Raw genomic sequence first — 15,037 nt, forward strand, 5'->3', positions numbered from 1 at the left:
AGTACCTTCTATTTAGAAAACAGGAAATAAGCATTAAAATACCTAGTGATTACCTATTTTCTCCTCTAACTTTACAATTTCTTCTTGAGCTGACTGCAGTTCATCCTTTTTGAGAGACAATCGGTGCTGTAAATCTTCAACAGACCTCTGGAGCTGGTCATTTAAGAGCCTGGAAGATCAATATACAGTTGAAAGAAGTTTGGGATCTATTCAGGGTCATTAACTTATGGCTCTTAAGCTGCTTGAAGTGCTGGAACAGTTCCAGTGTAACCTCATGATAGGGTTATGTCATACCAACCATACAACCCCAGTATGGGGTTGTGTCATACTAACCCCTCTGGTAGAGAGGTTGCTCTGAACCCCTGCAGCAAGTCCACCTCAACACTGCTGCAAAATGGAGCAATGGAACCTCGGTGGAACCACCATGATAATCTGAAACATTCACTTCCCCTGATTTCTGTTATCTTCATCATGTGACTCTTGTTACTTGTGTCTTTTGACTCTTTGCTTTATAAAGATTTTGATATGTAGCTCATAGCAGTGATTATCAGCCACACCACATTTAAAGCAGCAACCAAATTGACAGCTACAGTTTTGATCATACTTTTAAGAAATAAAGAGCCTGAAGGATATATGAAAACATCTACCTACATAGTTGTTTTGCTTAGCAAGAAATATCAGTGACCTAGGAAAAAAATGCAAAATGAAACTCCAAGGTAATCAAATGGACTATTTACAAAATAGGTCATGAAATAAAAATCCCTTGAGAAGTGGGATCTTACAAAAGCTACAAAAGCTTTTCATTTAAAAACAAAACCCCACCAATCTGGAATATAGCATGCCCACAGATAAAGATTGCTCTCTTGCTCTCACTCAACTTGGAATGAAACTTTGCAGGGGGAGGGGAAGGTGCTTGGCAGCAAACACAGCTATAACAAATTGCCACCATGCAGAAAGTAGAATCAAATGCTGAAATGACTGTAGCCCTACTCCTTATCGCCTCATTTTTATAATATCAATACTTTCCACTAAAAGGAACCCAACAAAATATTTCACTTTTAGGAATATTGTCACAATTTTACCAACAAATACAATGTTTTACAAACAGCCTTCCTTGTGCAATTGGGAACATTAGATGAACTCCAAGGCCTGCTTCTCAGCTTCAGTTCTTCATAGTTATCTGCCCTGCTATTGTACTGTTACACAGTGTAGTATAGTCCCATTTAGGTGAGGAGTGGAGTGGCGTGTGAGCCACAGACCCTGGTTTCACATGAAAAACATCCAAAATATCTCATCTACAGCATTATCTATCCTGTAGTGAACTCTTACATCAAAGGCTCTAATTTCCACCTAAATCAAATACCAGATTTCAAAATTTCTGCCCAAATTTATTCAACACTCTATTTCCACTTTCTCTAAGCCGCCTTCTTGTTCCATCACATTTAGATAGCTGAGCTATTTAGATAGGGAGCTCTTTTCTAAAACAACTTTAGAAGAGTGCAGCAATGATCCCACAGGTTTAAATGGGCCTTAAAAATCCATGGGTATACTTGATCCTCTATTTCTGAGCAAGTTGGTCAGATCCCCAGAGATTGTGCCTTTGGATCGTAAGACATCAACTGTCAAAACTGTAGTATGTGTGTGACGGTATTACCACATGAAAGAGAATGACGCAAGAAAAACAGCTCAACTAAAATGCCATTACAGAATGACTGTGAACTACTCAGTTGTGGAATATCAATGTCTAATGCTTGGCATAACATTTTCAGGATTACTGACAACTCTGTAGAACTGGCACAATTTGGTCCTACTGCTGCAGGCTGCAAAGGCATCTGTCTTCCTTTTAAAAAACAGCAGTTGGAAAGCCTTTTAGAAGTTTTCTGTTCTGATATATTCACAAGCAGAGGAAACAATTACAGAAGGAGAAAACTTTCATTCACAATTAGCCATAAAAATTATCAGTATATCTGGTGCTCAAATAAGTCCAGGAGGAGCTTCCTGTGAAAAGCCAGCACAGCACTTTCTTCAGTCATACTTACTTTTCCTTAAGACAAAACCAATAGCAAGTGATTTTGAAAATATTTTATGTTTTTTCCCAGGAACTCTACTCCACTACACAGTCATAGGATAAGCAACATTATGTTAGCATCTGTAGAAGACCGCCACATTTTGTGTATTAGACTTACTGAAGTGAGCAAATCTCAGTTTTAAATTGAGAAGAATCATCAGATGTCTGGGCAAGTTTACTGGACTTCAATTTTAACTCATTTTCCAAAGAGTTTATTCTTTCTTTCAGGATAGAAATTGTAGTCTTCATTTCACACCTTTCCATCTCAAACTGCAATTTAAAAAAAACAAACAAACAAAACAAAAACATTGTATTGTTGTAGAAAGCTATCACAACTTGGCTTTTAAATAAATTGAGGTGCAAAACAGCTAACAAAATTAATTGCTTGAAAAGTCTATCCTAAAATAGAATAGTAGTAAAATAAATAAAATAGAAGTAATAAAAGCTTACTTCCTAAAAATGCACTTACTCCTTGAATATTATTCTCCAATTCTGAAATATCACGCTGCATCTTTGATTTCTCAAGGTTTGCTGCTTCTTGCTGAATCTGAAATAGAAATATAGAATTACATGTAATAAGATACAGATTTTTAGATTTAACCACAGAAATATAAGCTTAATGTTTAAGAAAACATTGCTCTACATTCTTTGATGAATCACCAAATGCCAAGTTCTCTCTATTAAACTACAGAGCATTAGCTGAAAATAGACCACTGCAGTTCAATATAACATCACTGAGTTTGGTTTTGTTGTTGTTTTTAAATAGAAAGTATATCTCTATTTGGTCCCAACCAAATTAATATTTGCGATTTGTTGTAGAAAGATTACTGAGCCACAGGGCAACATGAAAGGTTTCAAGCATATATAGTTTAGTGGCTCAAGCTGTTTGAAATTAATTTATGAAATTATCATCAATATGAAATGTAAGAAAAGATTACAAAGCTAACTGGTCTTTCTCCAAGTCTATGAAGTGTTTTTTAGATTGTCTGTTCTCTGACTTTTGTGCACAAGTGCAGTGAATTTATTAATCAAACTCTGAAACTTCCTAGAAATGCCCGAGATAAGCATTTTTGTGAGAATATTTCAAAGTGGCATACATACAAAATGTTGGTGGTCACCTACAAGAAGAAAGAATGGAGCTGGAAGCATACCTTTTCCACTGCAGGCATATGCTTTAAGCAAAGAAGTCGGTTACTGCCACTGCATTCAGATACACTACGGTTCTCTGTTTCTGTGGTAGTAAATCAAACTATGGAAACACTCATCATACAGTCAGTCTTGACATATGCTGCCTTTGGATCGGTCAGTTTATATGATTTTATATTTCTGAATCTTCAGGACTTTAAAAAAAACCCTGTATACATTATATTAATGACCTAATAGTTGGGGAAACTCCGCTGAAATCATATGCTCTTGACCACAACCAAAAAATATATGAATGCATATTAATACCAGACATCAAAAAGTCAGAGTAACAGAAAAATCATTGCATTAAGAAATATTTTTTAAAGGTGAAAAATAACAACACTTGGATTGCTACGAGTTTATGTTTGATAGTTCAGTTATAGGACATTTAAAATATATTCTGCTACAAAATGCAACAATAACTAAAGATTAGTTATATGAAAAAGTCCATAAAGTCCCCAGTTTGTGGGATAAGAGCCATGTGACACACAAGCATCTTCAAAGTAGTGCACACACACAAAAGTATTCTGTGGCTGGGGCTTCATACCTGGGTTCTTCACACAAGGTGATGCCGTACTTGCCCGTAGACACTTAAAGCGTGTTTTTCTCTCCCCTATGCCCACCCAGGAACTGAGTTTACGACGACAATTCAGACAACTCATTGAGCTCTCTGAAGTGAGTTTGAAATCAGATAAGTTCAAAAGTTATTGAAAAGGGGAACTGACAGACAGCCCAACACAAACATGACGTGATTGTATAAGCATTCCCTATATGCCACCTCACTGTAAGCAATGAAGCTATAAAAGCTCACCTTCAGTTTTTCTCGGAGGCTTTCTTTTTCTGCCATTAGTCTTCTAAAGTCAGTCAGTGCAATGTCTCTTTCTTCTTCCACCTGACTTTGAGAAACTAAATTATGTTTTGCTTCTCTTCTCATCCTGTTCAATTCACCCTGAGACTTTAAAAGGTTATTGTTTGTTAGCATATGTGGCTTGCAATTAGTACAGTGTATACACTAACAGAAAAAAAAAAAAAAGTTGCAATGCTGTTCTTACAATAGAGGTGCTATTATAGTCTTATTTTTCCTTAGATAACTAAAATATATTCCCTAAATCATGCAGTGGCATGACAACTTATGCTGCCAACATATTCATCACCCTTCTACTGTTCCAAGCATAGCCTAAATTCATGATGCTTTCGTATCAGTTTACTACTACTTCTTTCTTGCTTTGTAGCCTGTATCTTACCCAACTTTCTCATGTATTCTACTGATTCTTTTTTCCTGATCTTTCTCTTTTCCAAACGGCAGTACGGTACATTATAATAGCTTTGAAGTTAATACACTAATTTGGACTACTTAAGTTTGTTAACAAGTAATGATGATAGGTATATATTTTATTATTCTTGGTTGTATTCTAGTAGGTCTATCTCCTCCATTTCTGTTACAGAGAGAGGTTATTTCATTTTAAATAAGCAACAGTACAACCAGTATTGATCAATTATTTCAATGCCAATTATAAGCTATCTCTTCTTACCTGCTCATAAAGAACATTTAATCTATCTCTTTCTGCAGTCAATAATTTGACATTGGATTGAATGTCTATCATGTGTTTTTCAAATCTGTCTAACATGGACCGTAGGTCATCCCTTTCTCTGGTGATCAATCTAAGGTCTTCACTCTGCAAAGTGATTAATAAAATTTATGTTAAAATTAACTGATTAAATTATTTTTATAATTCATATAAAAAGAAGAAAGAATTCATGCTATTAGTAATACATGAAAAATACATAGATAGTAAAGTTTAATTGCAAGAAAAAAACATGCACTAGTGGTATAATTTAAATAATAAGAACTGTTAAAGAGAAAAAGCAAAATGGCTAACAAGATATCAACCTTTTTCTGCTTATCACATAGTTCTATTTCAAATAAACTGATCAATAATTAATTAATATGCTACCATAAAACGCGAATAGGAAAATAAAGTGCAAGTTCACTTGAGTTTCAGTTAATTCTTATGTTAAGAATGTAATTTTAAAAACTACTACAGTAATTTTCTGCTATGGAATTTCAAAATATATTTGATAGCTCCTTCAATGGTTCTACAGCACTTCCATTATTTTTTCAGCTTGTCTCGATGGCAAGAAATTTACCTTCTCTGGAGTCCTACGGCTTGGGCTGGGCCTTCGTTTTATCATTTTCTGAAGATACTCTAATTCTCGCTTATAATAATCTCTGTCGTCTTCTAAAGTCTTTACAAATGCATCTAGACGAGATGGAGATTTGTCTCCTAGGGCTATACCATATTCTACTCTCATTCTTTCTATTTCCAGAACAAGTTCTCGTTCTGCAGAAAAATAAATAAAAACAACTGTATAGGAACCTCATGAATTTCCGTGACATTTGCATTTGGGACGGACTAACTCCCAGCAATTGTCTGTGCTGCAAATTGTCTGAAAAGGATGTAGGAGTCCTGGTTGACTGCAGGCTAAACATCAGTGAATAGCGTGTTTTAGAACCGATAGAGGCCTAACGGCATATTGGGCTGTATCAGCAGAGACACAGATCAAGGGATGTGATTATTCCCCTTTACTTAGCACTCATTAGATCGCATTTACAATACTGTATTCAGTTTTGTCCCCTCTAGTACACGGAAGATGTTGCTAAACTTGAGTGACCCCAAGGGAGACCCTCCAATCTGGTCAGGAAGCAAAATACTTGTCCTGTGGGGAAATGCTGAGGGAACTGGGCTTGTTCACCCTGGAGAAGAGGCAGAAAGACAACACCAAAAGGGTCTTAGAGATAACACAGAGCCAGTTTCTTCACAGTAGGTAAACAAGGAACAAAGCTGATTAGTCGCTACAGGTAATTTACGGGTAATTACAAGCAATACAGGGGATTTTTTCTTTGTTGTTGTTTTTTTTTTTTTTTTTTTTAATTACTCAGGATAAATGAACATTGGAATGGATTGCTTAGAGATGCTGTAGAATCTCCATTCCTGGAGATTTTCAAGATCCAACTAGTTAAAGGTCTCAAGAAACACAGTCTGAATTTACTTGCACAGAAAGACAATAAAGACAGTTTTGGGCCAAAGAAATTATTTTGTATGAAACTGCCATAGTATTGTGTTAGCATGACCTGTGAGATCACAGAAAAAAGCTCAAATTTCAGTTCTCACAGACATATAGAAGACATCTTTCTGTGAAAAAAGTTTTCCCTTCAATTCTAACTGAAAACCTACAGTCGTCTTTTAATTTACATATATAAAATATTTTGGTATTATTAATTGTATCTTAACTAAGTAAGGTTTTTTATTTCAAAAATAATAGGTAGATAATTTACAGGGATCATCATTTGATGATTTACCTTTTATTTCTAAGTTCTCTGTTTTTTCTGTCAGCCTTTGCTTCTCTTGCTCGAGCTGGCTTAACAGCACTTCAAGATTCTCTTTATCATCTGATTTTCCAAAGAGTTCTTCACTTAGTCTCTCATTCTCCCTACGACATGAGCACAACTCCTGAAGTAACAAGTATTATTACAAAAATTAGAAGTGGAAAAAAATATTTACCATTTTGTTAAACTTTTAATATTCAATACTGTTTACTTCTGTTGAACATGGATGTTCTACACTTTAACATTTGTTAAAGGTTGTGATTGTTTTTATACTACTTTTTACTACTTCAAAGTAAGCATTACTTTTTACATAGTTTGCAATCAGTAACAAAACAAGCAAGATTAAACCTTGTTTAATTCAAGAAACCGACCAGAAGGACAGTGGGATGCAAACATGGAAAAAACTAATAACTAAAGCAGGAAATAATTTTTAATAGCATTTAGTAACACTGTTGGTGTTAAAGTACATAACAATACAGTCAACCCAACTCTGCAGCTAATCAAATGCTATTTGGAATGTCTTTCCTATAATCTGGTGCCCTGAAAACTAATTATTTTTGTATTTTCAAGTTCAATAGAAGTACTAAAACCACAAAACACTGTACTCAACTAACACACAACTTATTACGTGCTTGAAAGAGTTTGGTCTTCAAGGATTCGATAATACTGATGCTTTTCATCTGAGCTACTATGCTTTGTTTCTGAGAGAGCCAAGTATTGCGTAATTATTCACATGCTGATTAAGAGACAAAGTAATTTCTAAATGAAGAAAATCCTCTAAGATGTTGTAACCCACTTGTGATAAAAATGATTGTAATGGAAATTACAACTTCAGATAGCAGACATAAGGAAACGTACAATAAGGAGAGAGTCAACCACGCTGTCTACAGAGGTTTCTTTTAGTTTATTTTTGCAACAATATGATGTAGTTAGTAATTTATTACAGTGGAGTTTTGGGGTACTATAAAACTTCTCTTGTTACTTGTTAATTTTTATAAAAGAATCACACAGATGACAGCATGATAAAAATGCTACAAACAAGAATTGCAAGCGTTTTACTTACTGATTTAAGCCTTGTTACTGTTTCTTCAAGATCCTGTATTTCATTGTGTTTTCTTTCAATTTCTTTCTATCAACCAAAATTAACCTATATGTTAAAAGTTACATATTCAAAATGGCAACAATTCCTTTGTTACAAAAAACCTAAGGAAACAGACTATTCTTGTAAAAAATAAAGTATAATTAGTTCCTTGTAATATGCCAAAATTTAACTAGTAAACATCCTATGAACTGAAAGCACAAAAAATTTGTGGTATGCACATCCATGCTCTTTTGGAACACAAAAATTAAATAAATCATTGCATGACAACTCACAGAAAAAAAACCTGCAGACACAGGCATCACTGTTGCAAACATCTATTGCCAATCAACAGTATTAAATATGTCAGAATTTTATTTTGTACTAAGCTAACAGAAGAAGGAAGATAGACTGCCTCTTAACTAAACCCATCTCATCTAATACAGTAAAGAGACAAAATTACTGTGATTAATCATCTTTTAGTGAGAAATTTTGTATAATGTTACATAAACTGAAAAAAATAAATTTTTAGTCTTCCTTCACAAGCTCACAGATCATGTGCTACAATTCAAAGCTATAAAAATAGGTAAGAGCTAAGCAGATCCTTCACCCTGTAACACCCCAGTGATTACCTTTGCTTCTTCTATTTCCTTATCTGCAGTCTCGAGCACAATTTCCTTGTGTCTTTCCAACTGCTGTGCCAAGTGGTCTATTTCATTCAGTTCTTGACACAGTTCTTCATTTTTGTTGCTTAAATGCACTACTTCACTGGTCACATTTTGTTTACTGTCCAGGAGGTCTTGAATGCGATTTTCAAGTTCTTTGTTTGTTTGCTGAAGATATTCAACCTGAAAGATATTTTTCATTAAAACATTAATATGTATTATTAAACTAGGTAGAAAAAGTTCCTCCCAATCTTCTGAAATATATTATCTCTACATCCATAGTAAAAAAGGGACATCCTGTTAAAAATGACAAGATTTTCTATTTTTAGAACTTAATGGTTATCCACATGAAAAAATGTGACTTGTAAATTCACAAGGTGCAAGGTGAATGAATTGATTACTACACTGATTTTCATCTCATCTCCAAAACCTGAGGTGTATTCTAAAAACGAAGTACTGAAAAGCAGAGGTCTGTATAGAAAGCTGTCTTGGGCATTGGTCTGGTAGACCCAGTGTACTAAGAGTTTCCCTAAATTTCAGAAGATATCAGGACACACTCTTTTCTCCACCTCTGTAGTAGTTTCCTCAAAACTCCAGAAAGAACTATTATTGTAGACACAAAAGAAAGTCTGAACCCTCTCATAGTCGTGAATACTACTACATAGACGTATCCATCTGTTTATCGTCAGTGAATAAAAGTGGTTGGCACTGAGCCTGAGCAAATAGTCTTGATGACCCAAAACCTGCTTTATGCAGCTCTAGGTTCACTCTCTCTGTACAATCAATTTGTGTTCAGCATGACTTACTCATTCAGGACCACTGAACACAGCTGTACTGCTTCCAAGCCATAGCTCGTTCTGTAATTTTGGAGCACTGAATCCAAGCTAATAAACTCTGCAACGTGGCTCTCATGCCACTGTACATCATGCACAATCAGTATACAAAACATCTAACTCAGCTGGAAAAATGAAAAATTGATGGTATAAATCCAGAGATGGGCTTTACTTGATCCATACTCCAGCCTTTCTTCCTGTCTTGTATTATTTTATATCCTCATTCTGAGACCAATATTGAATGCATGCTAATACGCACAGTAAACACAAATGTCTTTATCCTAAGCCTCTCCTTTCCTTGCAAGTTATGTTGGAGTAAAGGTGGGGACCATTTGAATTCAACGAGGAAGATTCCCCACTGTCTGATGAGATTATCTACTGAACTACTCCTTATCCTAAGTATGTGTACCATTGTTAGCTCCTAAAGCATAAATGGAATGAAAAAAAAAAAAAAAAAGCAAGCTAGAAGTTTTGTGGGGCTTTTTTTAGGTTGCTAGTATTTTTAGTTTTGACTAAACAACAGTAATAAATCCATTACCTGCAAATTCAAATGGTTGATAAGCTTCTCATTACTTTTATTTCTCGATTCTAGAGAGAGAACCTCATGAGAACGCCCACCATCCAATGCCAGCATGAGACGCTCTATTTCTTTGTCTCTTAGTTCCACCTTTGAGGAAAAGAAAAAAAGTTCTTTGGTATGTTCTATAACATTTAATAGAACCTTTCTTCGTACAAACACCTATATAACATTCAGTAAAAAGATACGCACCTAATAATGCAATTTTTATCTTTACTATCATTTTTTTAATTTAATTCTAGATTTTTCTGAAAAAAGTTATTTATTTGAAAGAAAAATAAACAAATCAAATAGAATTCATTAAAAAAAAAACCTGAAACAATTCCTACTAGCTAATTTTCTTGAAGAGAAACCAACGATTTTCATTTAAAGTGAAGCTAATGAATATTGCAAATTAACCATCTGAGACTAGCATTTAAATTTAGGGGAAAAGCTTTTAAATCAGCTAATGCAGTGACTGCTTCAGTCACTGAAAAACAGGGAATACTGGAAGAGGAAAAGCAAGATGTGAACAAAAAAATAGGATGGTGTCCACTAACCCCAGACACTGAAAATATAACAACATATGAACAATTGATGCAATTCCCTCACTTAAACATTATGCGTATCTTATCAATCCACTCTAAAATATTGTAAAATCTGTTGTTCAGAAATTAACTTTCAGAAATTAAAATGGAAAAAATATAATGAGTCCAAACAGTGAAAAAAATTATCCTAAGATATCTGTAGATTGAATTACTATTTTGGATCTGTTCTAAAAAACCCTAGACACACACAGACTCTATTTATGACCATCAAACTTAGCTTATTTAATGTAATTTTAATACACAAAATATATCAGCAAAAGCAGTAGGCAAGTACTTTATCATTGCTGCTGTCTCCAAAAGCAAAGGAAATAGCTCAACATAGGCAAGTTAGAATAATTGTAGAACAATTACGTAAGTAATTCAAGCCCTACAATGCTTTCCCAGTGAGGTTAAAGCACAAATTATAATCAAGGCCATTGCAATAGCTACTACACCTAAATAATAATAAATCTGTAAATATACCTGTTTGCTATAATTTTTCACTCCACGTTCAGATATCTCCAGCTTTTCCTGTAGCTCTGTTACTTCTGCCTGAAGTTCATGAATTCTGAAATGTAGCAATATACTTTTATAAAGTGGATTCATGGAAGAATCATATGTTTACAAAAATTCAATATTAGTATTTTCTCTTTGCTCCTAAACATAAATATTTCAGAAAAAATAGTTTTGTTCATACAAAATATTAATGCAGAGCTGTTGTTTGAGACTTTGTAGCACATTGACCTTGGCTGGCTGTCAGACCCTGCCCAGTTGCTCTCTCACTCCCCCTCCTCAACAGGATGGGAGAGAAATAAGAGGAAAAGGCTCATGAGTCAAGATGAAGACAGGGAGATCATTTACCAATTATCTCCTCTGAAGTGTTGTTCTCCACAGGCCACATGGACATCCTGCATGACCACGGTCTTCTCCACGGGCTGCAAGGGAATCTCTGCTCCGGTGCCTGAAGCACCTCCTCCCCCTCCTTTTTCATTGATCTTGATGTCCTCACAGTTGTTTCTCTCATATTTTTATTTTCCTCCCTCTAAGTGTTACTGTGCAGCACTGTTTCTCCCCCTTTCTTAAATACATTTGCACAAGGGAGCCACCAGCTTGACTGATGGGCCAGTGGGTCTGTTTTGAAGCCAGGTGGAACTGGCTGTGTCCAGCACAGGGTAGTCACTGATATCTTCTTAGAGAGGCCACACCTAGCTAATAGCAATGTAAACTAGCTAAATAAGAAAAAACAATTGACTTGAACCTTTCATAGTACAGGTTCTCAAGACAAAAATAATATTACAAAAATCAAGAATATTTTAGTCTTCCAAAACAAATCAGTTTACCCTTAAGCAAAGCATTATAGTCAGCTTTTTTTTCCAGTGTATCTAAAATTAGGTATGACAGTAAAACCAATATAGAAATCTCAAGAGAAATCCTTTAATAAAACAAGCAGCTTATTAAATATCCATTTTAACTCTGCCACAGGCAGCACTGTCAATCACTAAGCAAAATCCTATTTAAGAACTATAGAGCTCTTAAAATATCATCAAATACCATTTTGTTTGAAGCAAATTTGAAAGGTAAAAGGAGGGTGGAGGTAGAAAATCACTGCAGGTATTTAACACCTACACTTCAAAATTTAAAAGTTTGCTACATTACCGATTGTCAGCCACCTGGAGAAGGTCTGCGATATAAGGGTCCTCTGGCTGAGGAACTGGGTAGGCACTAACGCCTGATGGAGGGACAGGCTGGTCTATCTGCATGCGTTGTCGCCTGAAGGGAATGTGTCTTTTTCTGCCACCTAAAAGCCCAACCCCAAATGCCTGTTACTTGAAGTTAAAGCAAGGGAGTCGTCGTCTTTAACACAAAATTAAATTTCCCATTTATTCCACTGCTTCTGAACTAGCACATGTCACCATTTTAATCTCTTTGTAATAAGTTGATAAAATTTGTACATTCTAGACAATACCATTCTTGCCCGTTAGTATCAGTTTTTTCATTCAGTTTTATAATAAAGAAACATGCAAAGTTCAGTATAAGTAATTTTCCTCAGTGTTTAAAACCCCAAATGTTCTACAGTTCAAACTTGTTGAATCTATTAGTGATTTACCTTACTAAAGAAGCTAAATTAAAACATCACAAAAGACCTTTTGTTTTCACATTTAAGAACTATTTTATGACTGGACTAACCTCTGCATAGTTTAGTAATGTTTTTTACTTCTATCCTATTGTCATTTCTGTGAATGAATATCATATGAAGCACAGTAGGTTATTTTCTTGCATGGTAACTTTATATTAAAAATAAAGCAAAACACAGTATTATTTCTAGAGGGAACAATTACTCTTTCTCACATGATTAAATAAGAATATACAATACTTGATGATGTAGTACAGAAAAACCCCAGAAGACTGATGACCAATGGGCAAGTAGGCAGAAAAACAAAAGTGTAATATGGCATCTTTGAAGCAAAGGACACAGAAAGGTGTGGAAAAATAGAGAGAAATATTAATTTCATCTAACTACCTATTAATTTCTCTCAGATGCCAAAACTACATAGGTAATTCACTGACTCAGAAAGAAAAGACTATTTCAAAATTTCTCAAAGTACTTCTCACTATTTCCCTTACCTTGAAAAAAAAATGAAGAAAAATGAAACTGTGGAAAAAGAAATTAGCCTGAAAATAACATCCAGAATATTTTAAGTTATCAAAAGACCCTTTAAATAATGTAAGCTTTCGGAGAGTTAGAATGTTATTTTGTAGACATATTTTGCACCTTGCTACTTTTAGATCTTGGTTACAAAAATCTGTATCAGTCACACATCATCAATTAGCTGTCAAAAAGATTCAAGTATCAAATAACCTGCCTCTGACTAAATTAGGTGCAGCAAAACCTGTTGATTAACAGTGCTTTCCAGTCATGTTTTAACTTAATAGTCATGTATTGAATCTAAGTTTGTATTCAAAATTGTCCCTAACACATGTGATGTGCTAACAAAACTTATTCCATGCAGAGAAAAAGACTGTGATTCAGAGCCAAAACTTTCAAAAGGTAATGTTATTCTATTGGATAGTTACTTTACTGTAGTAACTTCTCTTCCTAGAGATAAAATGATTATGTTCAGAAGAGCCAAAAAAAGCCCAGAGAAAAGTTAAAATACCTGTGATTATGTACACTCACCAGGTGTTTGCACCACTGCTTGCAGATTCTTCTCCTGAAGCTGCTGGATTTTTTCAGTCTTGGCTTTGTTCTCTTTTTCCAGCATTTTAATCTTATGTACATATTGGTTATTCAGAAATTTCAAGTCACCTGTTTCATGTTCAACTCTCCTTAAGGAGGCTTTCAGATCTTCAAAGGAGAGAAAAAGCAATATTATCTTTCTTATGCATTATTATTTTTTTGTAGTAGCAACAAAATAAGCCTAAAAAGAATTCTATATTCTTTTTCGATAACATGAAATTTTCAAATACACATACATATGTGTACTCATATACACGCAAACAACAAAGTATATATTTTAAAATGTTATACAAATAAAACCCCTTTGGCACATTTAACAGCAGTATTTAATTTTAAATTTAAAAGTAGCATTTCAGTGTATGAAAGTGTGTGTTAAAAAGTTCTAACATCTTCATGTTTTATTAAAACAATGACTTGCAGGACCTCAGATGCTGTTTAACTACAAAAGAAATGTCTGTGCATGAGCTTCATTCATTAAAGACACCAAAGTCAATGACAGCTCACACTCCTAAGTACAGATAAATGAATCTGAGGATCAAAGATTTAGACACAATTTTATTTTGGCATGCAAGGATTAAAAAAAAAAAAAAATCATAATTTTTATATTACCTTTAACATGACGATCAGATTGTTCTTTCAGTTTTAGTATTTCTAAATGCAGTTCATTATTTTCCCTGGTAAGTTTAGCATTCTCTGTTTTATAAGGTTCCAAAATAGCATCATAATTGCTGCATTCTTTTTCATTTTTTCCAGCAGATAACTTTGCACTGCGCAAGCTCTCAGTTGTACGAACTAGGTCACTAGAAAAAAGGAGCATCAGACACGTTAGAATTGTTATTAGCTTTTACACTGCAGATGCAAATATTTATTATGATCTGAGAACAAAAACCTTTCCCTGATACCATGTTAGCTGTAGAACAAATGGGTTCAAAGGAAGGCAAAGACATCATTAATGTAAGAAAAACTGGAAGACAGGAATCGTTCACTTAAATAATGTTGATCGGAAAGGACAGGGCAAATATAAAAAATAAAGATATTTAGAAAGCACACCAGGAGTTTATAGCTGATAATTTAATAAGCTCTCTTTTCTACATAGATATTCAAAACTGGAAAGATTATTTTATCCTCCAAGCACTATGGAAGTTGTAGCACTACTTACCACAGAAGAAACTTGAAGTCAATAATTAAAACGGCCAGAAGGTTACTAGTCTTTACATGGAGATCAGAAGCTCCATAAAGACAGATTAGTGGTAAGTACCTATAAACACTTCTGTGAAAATCATATCAAAGTTAGTGATTGAGAGATTAAACCTGTCTGTTAGACACTAGAATGAGACTTCAATGTTGAAAGCAGATTACTCCACATCTGCATATGTACGGTTCTTCTGTCAATATTAGATGCTAGAGAGCAACAGAACCAGAGTATTTACATGTGCATG

At 34.5% G+C, this 15,037-nt stretch overlaps 1 protein-coding gene across 2 annotated transcripts in view; it reads right to left on the minus strand.

The window, feature by feature from the left end:
• CEP135 (centrosomal protein 135) overlaps positions 1 to 15,037 on the minus strand; it is a 38,465-nt gene that overhangs the window by 14,896 nt on the left and 8,532 nt on the right. For both annotated transcript variants that reach the window (XM_082050337.1, XM_082050338.1), the window contains exons 3-16: positions 14,208 to 14,398; positions 13,539 to 13,706; positions 12,017 to 12,158; positions 10,844 to 10,928; positions 9,756 to 9,884; positions 8,352 to 8,567; positions 7,705 to 7,770; positions 6,615 to 6,765; positions 5,402 to 5,595; positions 4,786 to 4,929; positions 4,065 to 4,208; positions 2,538 to 2,615; positions 2,187 to 2,338; positions 54 to 169 (exon numbers count right to left, since the gene is read on the minus strand). In XM_082050337.1, coding sequence (XP_081906463.1) covers positions 54 to 169; positions 2,187 to 2,338; positions 2,538 to 2,615; positions 4,065 to 4,208; positions 4,786 to 4,929; positions 5,402 to 5,595; positions 6,615 to 6,765; positions 7,705 to 7,770; positions 8,352 to 8,567; positions 9,756 to 9,884; positions 10,844 to 10,928; positions 12,017 to 12,158; positions 13,539 to 13,706; positions 14,208 to 14,398 — 1,976 coding nt within the window. The remainder of the gene's footprint in view (positions 1 to 53; positions 170 to 2,186; positions 2,339 to 2,537; positions 2,616 to 4,064; positions 4,209 to 4,785; positions 4,930 to 5,401; positions 5,596 to 6,614; positions 6,766 to 7,704; positions 7,771 to 8,351; positions 8,568 to 9,755; positions 9,885 to 10,843; positions 10,929 to 12,016; positions 12,159 to 13,538; positions 13,707 to 14,207; positions 14,399 to 15,037) is intronic.

This window comes from Streptopelia decaocto, assembly GCF_964273445.1.
Source record: "Streptopelia decaocto genome assembly, chromosome: 4".
Lineage (NCBI taxonomy): Eukaryota > Metazoa > Chordata > Aves > Columbiformes > Columbidae > Streptopelia > Streptopelia decaocto.